The sequence below is a fragment of the Serinus canaria genome, chromosome 12 (genome assembly GCF_022539315.1).
Source record: "Serinus canaria isolate serCan28SL12 chromosome 12, serCan2020, whole genome shotgun sequence".
Classification (NCBI taxonomy): domain Eukaryota; kingdom Metazoa; phylum Chordata; class Aves; order Passeriformes; family Fringillidae; genus Serinus; species Serinus canaria.
In genome coordinates, this window is record NC_066326.1 from 5,372,289 (window position 1) to 5,383,890 (window position 11,602).

Genomic DNA, 11,602 nt, shown 5'->3' on the forward strand with positions numbered 1-11,602 from the left:
GGAATTAAAATATCTGTAGTGGGTATAAAATCCTCCTCCTTATCTCTACTAATGTAAACACACTTGGTTAAGTTGATCTGTCACATGTCTGCTGCACTGTCCCTGAATTAGGAGGATGTATTAGGAAGGGTGGAGTGCTGTCTGTGACCTGTCCCACTGTTAGAATCCATCACCAGGGTGTTTTAACACCAAAGTGTTTTGCATAGAGAGATCTCTGCCATAAGGGTTAATGGGATAAGAGTTGCAAGGGCTCTGTTTTTCCTCTTAGGTTTTACTTGCTAACACCAGGAATGTTTGTGTGCTGACAACAGTGGGAGCAAGGCAGAGAAGGGGCCTTCTACAGTTTTACTCTTGGTAGCTTCTGCAGAGTTAAGGATTTTGTAACATAAAGGTGAAATAAAAGACTGCAATGGCATCACCAACTGAAAATCCAGAAAACCCTTAACTGCTAAATGTATGCATTTAATGTGAGTATAAGGAAGTGTTATAAAATCAATTAAATCGTATGTTCTTGTTTGACTGGGTTATAAATTTCCTTCTGTGCTCTGCCTGGGATGAGGAAGCCATGCCATGAGCCATACAGAGCTCCATGAACTCAAAATGCCCTGGATCATCTTTTGAGCAACCTGGTCTAGTGACAGGTGTCCCTGTCTTATGGGAAGTAAAGCATTTGTGGGGATGTTGTGTTTCCCTTTTGCACTGTGGATGGCAGTATTACCACCAGAGCTGAGCTGTGTGTGAGTGCACATCACAGGAGTGAATTGTCACATTTTGTCTGTGGAGAGATGTAGAACCTGATTGTGCAGAGCTAGAAACGTGGGTGGCCTCAGGGGATTTTCCTGGTGCTGGTCTGAGCCTGGCTGGCTGGGGCTGGGCAGAGTGAATCCCTTCCTGTGGTGCAGTGAGTTGAGCTTAATTGCAGCTGACATCCTGCACCAGTGCAATGCAGTGATATTTCATTCCTTCACACCTAATCCCTTCTTTATCCTCTCAGGTTTTGAGTCTACACAATTCTGGCAAAGCTTGTTTGTGACACCCAGTGAAGCTTCTTGTGGAGCAGCCCAAATGTTGTGGGTTAGCCCCAGGGTGGATGAGGAGCAGCAGAGCTTCATCCCTGTGGTGTCCTCAAGGTTATAAGGCATGGTTGGGAGCCTGGAATGTGCGCTTGGGTTCATGTTCTGCTGCCTTATCAAGTGGAAAGAAATCATATTAATATCTTTTGTGTCTTAATGTCTTGTATGTTGTGAAGGGCAATTTAATTGTGAATCGGGTGGAGAAATTGCAGTTTCCAGAAACTGATGAATAGCAGTTTTTTGAGGTTATCAGTTAACCTGTTGTAATGAATGCTCTTCATTACATGCCTCTCCTTGTTAATTAGAAGGGATTTTTACTCCTCTTTATCAAGTCAGGGCAAGTTTATTACCTTTTCCTCTGTCGTGCTTGTGATAAAGTGAAGATCCAGATTGTTTTGTGAAGTGTCCACATGAATATTTCATTGCATGTACATCACATTCATGCCTTGTGTTTTCTGAGCTCCAACCTCTGATGATTATTCAATACATTTTAAAAATAATCAAACTACAGCTTGTATAAGGTCTTTATAGGTAGAAATTCCTTTTTTTTTTTTTTTGTAAATACTTTAATTATGACATTAATTACCATGCCCAAGTTTCAACCAAGACAATTAATCACTGCTGTACACTGGAGCAATAATAGACTCAGACTCAAGTTCTCTGAGTGCAGAGGTGAAGCTTGTACCTTCCATAAATCAGAATCTGCCTGACAGAGAGGAATTGGTATCCTGGTTTGGATCTTTTACCTGTGTTTATTTAAAAAACAAAGTCAAAACATAAACACACCTCCACTCAATTCCTCCTTGGTTTCTTTCCTACAGGTTGAAGCAATCCTTGTGAACATATTTGGTGGGATTGTGAACTGTGCCATCATAGCCAATGGCATCACCAAAGCCTGCCAAGAGTTGGAGCTGAAAGTACCTCTGGTGGTCAGACTGGAAGGTGAGTGCTGCTGGATTCAGACAAAATCATCCCTCAGGTTCTCAGTAATCCACTCAGAATTTCTTCTTCTCCTAAACATACTACTCCCACACAATAAGAATATGTCCAATTCTTCAGCCATAGCACAATCTGAAGTCAATAAACTCATATTTCTGCATTAATGGACCCTGATGGTACTGGAAGCAATGAAATTTTGCAATGGAAGCATTGTGAGTTTGCCTGTAAGATTTGCAATGCAAATAGGAATTATTTTGATGTAAGTTTATGTTTACTGGGAGGTATTTCTTTTTTGTTGTTGTTTTTTACTGAATGCAATTCCATTATTGCTAAACCTGCAGCCAAATACAGGTTTTTTTCATTTACACCAGTGTCAATTAAAAGAAAGATGTTAGAAACAGTATTTTTGAGAGAGAAATTACTGTAATGTGTTCCTCTGCCCAAACCCCTAGTCCAGCTAAAATCCAATAAAAACCGTAAGATTTGGTAGTGGTAAGGAATAGTTTTTCTTTAGTGCATCCAGCATTGTTTCACAAGAAACAAAAAGAGCCCTAGAGAGGGGAGGACAAGCACTCTTTGGCAGTTACAGACTTTAATGGCAGTGGGTGTGGAGTTCTGCCTGTAATTTTTGAGAAGTGCCCTGAAGGAGGGAGAGTGTTCTGCCACTGAGTGAAAAGTGCCTTGATTGCAATCAGCACACAGCCCTGGTAAGCTGAAAATATTTCTTTCTGGCCAAGTAGGTTTGGAAAACAGAGGGATTTCTGGGTGGGTTTTAAGCCTTTTACAAACCATCCATATTCATGTTTGTGTGTGTGTGTAAAAAGCATAAAATGTCCTGTCAGTCTGCAGTGGTGATCAAAGAAGGAAATGCATCCCTTTATGGACATGAAGATGCAATACTGAGGTGGTTTTCACACTGTGATGGGGAGAGGAAAACACATTCTGAGTACATCAGGCTTTTTACTTTCCAAAAATGACCCTCCCCAGGATTCCTGAGGATGCAGAGTGCCCAGGGAGCCCTTTGCTTTGGGGGATGCTCCTTTTGTGTTTCAGGAGAAAGCAGAGCCTTCCCCTCCCTCATTCTCATGCTGCACTGCACGTGCTGGCATGGGTTCTGCTGGAGGTTTAAATACCCTAAAGTGGATTTTAGAAACAAATTGTGAAAATTTTCTTTGGATGGCACAGCACCAATCAACACCTTTAGAGACTGAGTAAAAAGTTTAATATGGATGAAGGAGACTGATGGATGTTGCTTAGAAGCAGAAAAGTTTCATTTTATAAAATCTCATTGTTTATCAGCTCTAGGCAATGCTGTTTCACTTTTTGTCATAGCAAAAAAACTTTTCCTGTCTTTCACAGCTGGGAAAAAGTTTATCTGTCAGATCTGTGAGACTTCTCAAGTGTTGTAAGTGCTGCTTTTTAAGTGAATGTATTGCAAAAGCCATTAGTTTTTCCTGTGAACAAGATGTTTCTGTTGTGATATTTGAAACTGTTATAAAAGAAACATGAAGAGCAACTTGGTCATTTTAAACTGCAGTCTGCTGGGTCTGCCACTGTGTTTGCTTGGCCTTTCTCCTGTAATTTTGATAATTCCATGATTGTACAAAAGAGTGAAAGCCCTGCAGAGGTGCCTGGTCCTCTTGTGCCCCTGGCCTTTGAGTCATTGGCTGCTCCACCCCCAGAGATCACAGCTGAATCTTCAGAGTGTCAAATACAGACTTAAATGCAAACATCTTTGGGTCACCATCTTGCCAGGACTGCTCACTCTTCACTAGAGCTGGGATAATGTTTCTCCTAGACTGTTTGCTGACTCTGGAAATGGCAGTACCACATTTTCTTTAGGAATCTCTCTCCCAGAATAATACAGCAAACTCCCATTTTGCATAGTCTTTATCTCAATTTTTTTTTTTAATTCCTCCTCTTATGCCTCATGTTCATCCTAAACAAAGAGCTGTGATGTTTACAACCTTCAGATGTTGTATTTTGGAACTGTTAGCAAGTCACTGCTGTTTTCTCTGCCTCCTTGATCACCTAACCAAGCAATGCATGTGTGTTTGGTCCTTTTAATCTTTCCTCAGAAATCAATCCCTCTGGATCCCTTACCATCCTCATTGTTCTTTGAACTCACACCAGGTTATTTAAACTTATAAGGATTTTGAATTAATAATGAGTACTGTAGAAGTAATAAGACTACCCAAGACTTTCTAAAACATCACTGATTGCATTTTACAGTTCAAAAGGAGAAAAAGGAACCAGCACTCTATTGGGTTTCCATTTTGAACATTTTCCCAGCAGAAGGTTTGTGATTATTCCCATAAATCTAACAGCTTTGTGACCTGCACTTTAAAGACTCTTTGCCCACATGCCCTGTACTACAAGTGTCTTGATGACTAGAGTTTTAATCAGTCAAATCTGTCTTGATTTAGTAGGATTCTGTGGACAAATCTTTGTTCTCAGTTGTATAATAATTACAAGCCGTTTTACCAGTGGATCAAGACAGGATTACTCTCCTCTTTGAAAATGGTAACTTCATAATTACATATGTTTGCTTGCCTTATCAGTAAAGAACTCACCAGCTGAGACCCAGGATTATTGTTTAAAAAGCTCATGGACAAATGGAGAATCCACATATTCCAGATTTCATCTTCTACAGATAGAAAAGGAACTGCTGCTGGCTTTATGCAGGATTTTTTTCTCTTTAAAATGTAATACACTTCACTTAAGTTTTGTGAAAACTGACTAGGAGTGCTGAAGGGAAGCCAAGCCTTGCTTCTCATTTATGTAGCTCAGAGTTAGATGAAAAGAGGGAAGAATAAAAAAGAATTGTGAATTAGATATCTGCTTCCTATGCTGGAAATTTTACATCCTCTCTCTTTTAAAAAATGAATTCTCTCCTTCTCTGGTCATAGGGCAAGAAGAACAGGGAGGAATCATAACTACTTAATATGTTGAAATTCAGATAGAAACAAGTTGCTTTTTATTCACATGTCAACATTTTTTATATTTTTCATTCATGTGATCAGTGACCTTGTGTGTTCTTCTGAATCTGAGATATTCTGGTATCTTCAGAAATCTTTTACAAACAAGTGAAATTTTGCTCCAGCTTTTTTATCTTGTTTGCAGGTATAGTTTAGTATGTATGCCTGATTTTTTGATTTTTAATATCCCAATCTGCCTGTCAAGAGAGAAGAATGGGATATTGCAAAGTCACACTTACAGCTTCATTCAGATCAGCCTATTCAGACATCTTGAGTTTAAACATTCAGCACAGATTTAAATGTGCCCTTCCCTCTTAGGATGCAAACATGAGGCAGAGGGAGAGATTAAAATATTCTTTGGGGAAAGTTTAGGGTAGAAAAGGGCAAATGGAGTGGGCAGAATGGAGTTTAATTGTCTTTTTTACAGGTAGGCAGTGGAAGTTGGTTTATTCTTGACTGCAGAGCCAACAGGTGTGAGATGTGTAAGCCACCAAAACTTTGCATGTTCCCTACTTAAAGGTCACTCATTAGAGCTTGGCACCAGCCAAACCTCAAATCAAATGTTGTTGAAGAAGATTAACTAGTGATGAACTTCAAACCTGATTCTCCAGGACCTGTCTTTGGGACCTGAGAGGCCCCAATTTTCCAGGCTGTGGGAAGACAGGAGTGCATTGCCTGGATCCCTGCTGGGGGAGATGTGGCTCAGTGCACTCAGCAGTGCAGCATGGCCAAGCTGGACCCTTGCTAGGGATCCTGTACCATGAGCACAACCTGCTCATGTCACTAATAATAATTGACATTCTGCATATTGTGACTTTTTTTGTCACAGCAGAATGTTTTGGGTCGATCAGAGTATTTTTTATATTATTCCTCTATTTGTTAGCACATAACAAATGTATATAACTGTGTCTTATCCCCTTATAGCTTATTTACCTGAAAAGCCAGCAATGCAGAATCCTGCATCCTCTCTAAGCATCAGCATTCATCTCTGACCATTTAGCCTGTTCCTGATGGGTTTCTGGCAGGCCAAGTCAGTAAGGGAACATAATCCAAATCCTGCATGTGTGGAGTATGACTGGGTGTGTTTTATTGGTTTGGTCTTCATTCAGCCTCTCCCAGTGAGTGCTGCTGTAATTTTACCACTGGTAGAGACATGCTTAGACTGAACATTTATAATCAGGATTTTTTAGGTAATGAGTTGAGAACGTTTGCTTTGCTACTGGTAGTAGAGATTTCAGGTCCCCAGAAGTGCAAGTGTGAGATTGCACTGACACAGACTCAGAGGGTGCTCCAGAAGCCAGGTTTCCAGCAGGAGGATGTTTAGATGACAAAGCCAGAAGGTGCATGCCAATAAAATTACATCTTCCCAGGTTTTCTGTGGAGTGTTGTTGACAGTAATTTATGTTAGAAGACAAAAACTTCTAATTAGAAAGCCATTCTCTTCATAGAATCCAGTTTAAAAGAACCCAAACACACACACAGAGACACAAAACCCCCAAACAATAAACCCCAACAACAACAAAAGCCCCACAGCCTCCAGCCCTGTGAATTTTCACCTTTTCTCAGTTGGCTGCAGGGTAGGGGAAGGGCAGATGATTCTGATATCCCTGGCTAAGGGATTCTGTTCACAGTTCTCTGACACCATCCAGTGGCAGGAGGTTAATGCTGGAAGAGTGGGATTCTTTATTTGTTTATTTTAACATCTGTTGCAACAAGATGGTATTGTTTGTAGATTCCTAAATGTTTCCAGTGTTTTCAGAATGTTTAATTTTAAATCTTTTACCTCTGCTTTTAGCAGGCTCATTATGATTTCCATATTCTCCACATAGCTAAAATACTTAATCACAATGAGAAAAAGGGCTATCACAAAAAAAAAAAAAGAGAATTATAGCAAAGGAAGTGCTTGCTGAAAACTGTGGTTAGTTGTATGGTTGTATGGCCTGCCTATAAAGGTGTTTTATTTAAGAAATACAAAATGTACTCATACACTTTTGGCTGCAGTGAGATTTTTTTTTCCAGCTTTCATCATTTCATTTCCCTGCATAAACTCCCCCTCCCTTCTCAGGGGCCTGTGTTTTGTATTGATTTTGTAATGCATGTTAGACAAGTGCTGTGGAGAGCAATCAATGCAGTACAGAACAGATCCAATGTATTGTTCCCTCTCTGACCCCTTAGTAAATTAATATTGGCCACTTAGTGAAGAACAAAAGTTAGTTTTAAATACATGGATATCACAAAAACCCACAATATTTTTTTCTGTGTGAGAAAATTTCCAGGAAAATTTCCCTCTTTCCATTTTTTTCTCCTCATAACACTTTGTCTTGTAGAATCTTATTTGAGAGATCAGTACATTCTTGACTGTTTAAATGTTTATCACATTGGTATCTAAATAAAAGGCATGTTGGGAATCACTGTACAAATGTGAGTCACTCCAAAGAGAGCAGAACCTTGGGAATGGCTCCTGCCTCCCCTGTGCAGTGCTGGGCTGACCTGTAGCAGCCTCCACTTTATATTAGATAGGATACTTGAACAAAAATCAAATATTATGCTCTTTTTTTTTTTGCCCATAATATTTTTTTTTCTGTATAAAAAGTTCTGTACAGTTCTGGGTGTTACTAAGCAACCAAATCCCCCTCCTGTCAAAGATTTCAGATGCCTTTGACCTTCCTGCACAAACCCTGCAGCGTGTCCTCTGCACAGCCATGGGAAGCATGACCTGTTCTGCCAGAGCCTTTGCAGAGGGAGCAGATGGGTCCCACATTCCTCTTCCTGATCCTGCCTCTCCCATCACAAAGTGCTGTGACAGGGATGGCTTTGGTCCCTTTCAACTCCAGGAGTGGCAATCCTGACTTGAGCATGCTGATGAAACAGGCTTTTGAAATGCTCTGCCTCTGTGGTACCATTTCAGATGTTTTATGAAGTCTGGGAAAAAAAAAATAATTGAAAAACCATCCTTTAAAATGAGCATTCTGGAAGTTGCACAGCAAAGAGAATGCTTCTTGCTTGGTTAATAATTAAGAGTATAATTAGTGTATAGCTCCAAATATAATTAAAATTCATTTTGCTAGGTCAAGGAATTACAAAGTAATTAAGCATTTTGGCGTGGCAAATGAACAAGGAACATGACATAGAGGAGGATAGAAATGATCCTAAAGAGGCCCAGCTCAGGGTGCTTGTGCTTGTGACTAGTGTGTGACCCCAAAGTGTGGATCCTGCTTCCTCAGTAGGATGTCTGGCTCCAGGTTCTTCTGTGGTGCAGAGCATAGCAGTGATCAAAAGTGTCACTTGGCTTTGCTGCAGAGAGCTCTGGAGAATTCAGATTTTCTGTTAGTCTTAATTTCCCAAAAAGAATGAGATGGAGTAAATGGGAAGGTGATGCTCTTGTCTTTTAGACAAGGGAAATGGGGGAAATGTATTTTCCTGAAATATCTTTTTCAGCTTTGGATTTTTCCTTTCCTTTGCATTAGTCTGTTGACTGAAGTTGAGCTATTTCCATACAAACTGCAGCCCTTGTGTTGTGTAATTATATTTTCTCCATGTGGTGGGGTGGACATGGCACTCAGGGTCATGATTTACTGGTGGACTTGGCAATGCTGGGTTTCCAGTCATACTCAAAGATCTTAAGGGTCTTTTCCAACCTAAATGTTTCTGTGATTATAATAATTTAGTGCAGCAGCAGAGGCGGGATTGGTGTCATGCTGAATTGCTTCAGGGACCTTTGTATTCCCTGTTTTTAGTAAAAATGCAACAGCATATTCAGGAGCAGCTTAAACCTGGTTAAATTTTCAGGATTACCCAAATCTTTGCCTTTCAACAGCTCATTTGGCAGCTTTCAGTTATCACAGGTGAATTTTAGTTCTTGTTGACTCACTGATTAGCTGTAGCTGATTGTGGCTAATAAATGCCTTAAAAAGTGCCTGGCACGTGGTCCCATTACCCAGAGCTCTTGCTGGATGTCCCTGCTGGCTCTGGGGGATGCTGCACTGACCCTCTCATCTTTACCAAGCCCCTGTTGTGCACACAAGTGCCATTTTCAGGGTGCATTGTCTGTCACAATTGTCACTGGAATTGGGAGCTCCTTCTCCTCAGCCCAGTCTAAGGCACTCATTTGATCTGTTGCTGAACTGAAATGATGTGTAGTTTGAGGCATTACCTGATTTTCAGAGGCATGGGAGGAGATGTTCATTTATTCATTAGTATTAATTCCTAATTATAGTCAGTGTTCTTTTTTAGGAACAAATGTCCAGGAAGCCCAGAGGATTCTGAGTGACAGTGGACTCCCCATCACGTCTGCCAATGACCTTGAGGATGCAGCAAAGAAGGCAGTGGCAAGTGTGGCCAAGAAATAACACCTTGAAGGTTATTCTCATGGAAAACTTGTGTTTCACAAGGTATCATTCCTGCTGTTGTTCCAGAGGATTAATGGAGTTCTCCCAAGCAGAGATCAGGACTAAACTGGAGATACCTGGCCAACCCAGGCCATAGCTTGCAAGCTGGCCTTCAGAAATTTTGCAGCTACAATCTTCAAAAGTTTGTATGTCTTTGTCTGATTTTGGTAATTTTGTTAGTCACAACTGTAATAAGTAATACTTCACTCCCACAAGTTCTTTTTTGTCTCTCCTTCCCAAGTTGTCACTCATAAACTCATGATAAGACAAAATAAGTAATAATTGACTTCTGTCAACAGAATTGTTCTTTAGTCAAACACTTTTAGGTCACCTATTTCACAATATTTTTATTTGTGTTTTTATATTGTAAAGATTCAGCAAACTAACAGTGGCTTTATATTTTTTATGAACTTTTGCAATAATGTAAAAATCTGTGCTTACAATCCTATTTTTTATTCAAAAGAATGCTGTTTATTTTCTTTTTTTGGAAATCACTGGTTTTGCCTTAAGATGATTCTCCTTTGTTGATGCCAATGGATACCTCACAATAGGAAAAGGGACTGAGAATTTGGTAGTGAAAGGAACTCCCACTCTTACCGTGCCTATAAACCACTGAAATGTGATTCATGTATTTTCTGTTTTTTGGAAATGCCCTGCTGTATTTCCAGGGGTAGCAATGCCACCCAGGAGGCTCCAGGAGGATGTTTCTGCCACTAAGGAAATGGCTGCTAACTTTTTAAAATAACCTCTTTTGTGAGAATGTCACTGCTGTTTTAAAGCAAGATGAGAAACTGAAGCAGTTATCTCTCAGGAGCATGGAGAAATCTTTATCTGATTTGCCTTCCAACAACCATTTCTAATTTATTGGGAATAAAACACAAATGAACTTTTCAATTTTTAAAGTATTTGACTTCTCAGGCATCACTAAAAAGTATATATAAGAAAAAAAAAAACCCTAAATTTCAGGGCTCAGATACTGACCAAAATTCATTTTGATTATATTCTCTTTTGTAGCAGTCAAAATTCAAGCTGTTAGTTACACAAATCATTCATTCAGGGAACAGAAGGCAATACTAAAGATCTTGTGTAACTAAAGAACTTTGTACAAATCTCACTCTGCCCAGGAATTATGTGCTGAAAATCATCAATAAATTTGAACAGTGAACAAATGAGGGGATATTATGATCTGGTCTTGTAAATGGGCAGAGATATAAAAATTTGTGAAATAAATTCCTAATTGTGGGTTTTTTTTTTTTTGAGAAGCTCTAATCAATACCATGTTCTGCTTAGAAAAATGTAAATAAATTTTTCTTGACATTTCCATTAAAACAGTTACATTCAAAATAAATTATCTGCGCTAATCTTTGGCTCCTGACACAAGTAGTGCAGATGGGTCATCAATTCCTGCAGGTTTTTCCTTCTCCATTCCTTTCTCTACATATTGCTCAAGGAAAAAATGTGTGACCATTAGAAGAGCAATAAAGATGCCTCCAGGTCTGTAGTTACTGGCAGAATGAAGGAGAAGGGTATCCTTAGCAGCTTCCTTGGAGGTGCATAAAAGCCACATTGCTCTGAAGGAAGAAATGTTTACCTCACCACAATAAATAAGAGTCACACTCTATTTTATATATTTTAATACTGGAAAGGTAAGATTCTGTGGAAGAACTGTCTGTGCAATGTTGTCACACACTGTGTCCCTAACTCTGGTCTCAAAACCATCCACTGTGTGTACACAATTATTATTTTGCAAAGATTAATACTGTGTACACCATTTTGTCAAATAAATGTAAAAATGAACATGTTTATGGAATTTGTCCTTTCTGTAAAACAGAAAAATGTTTAATTTGCCTGTGGTCTTCCATCCAGCATTTTGTGACAGGTGAGTGAAATCAAATGCAGTGGAATTTAGTTTCAATTGGGTGATACTGCTTACTCCATATTTGCATTTTATCTAAAAATGTAGATAATTTTATCTCTATATCTTTTTATATATAGGCCAATGACAGTACATACAAGTTTTATTCCTCTTAAGCCATATACAGAATGGAACAGTATAATTTTAATTTTTCAGATGTATAATGGAAATTTCCCTAAGCTCTGGTTTGGTATGTTTGAAGGTTTGGTATTTCACAGGCACTGTGCACTGGCTGTAACCAGGGGCTCACTGTGGTGCTGTGGACTGGTTTGTTTTATTTGTGTGGATCATTTCTCTCCATGTGCAAAT

The 11,602-nt window shown here is 39.4% G+C and overlaps 1 protein-coding gene across 1 annotated transcript in view; it reads left to right on the forward strand.

Moving 5' to 3' along the window:
• The window catches only part of SUCLG2 (succinate-CoA ligase GDP-forming subunit beta), a 105,699-nt gene extending 94,524 nt beyond the window's left edge, over nucleotides 1-11,175 (forward strand). Inside the window, exons 10-11 of the mRNA XM_030228035.2 lie at nucleotides 1,895-2,015; nucleotides 9,224-11,175. Of these exons, the coding sequence (XP_030083895.1) occupies nucleotides 1,895-2,015; nucleotides 9,224-9,339 (237 nt within the window). The 3' untranslated portion in view covers nucleotides 9,340-11,175. The remainder of the gene's footprint in view (nucleotides 1-1,894; nucleotides 2,016-9,223) is intronic.
• Nucleotides 11,176-11,602: the final 427 nt, after the last annotated feature.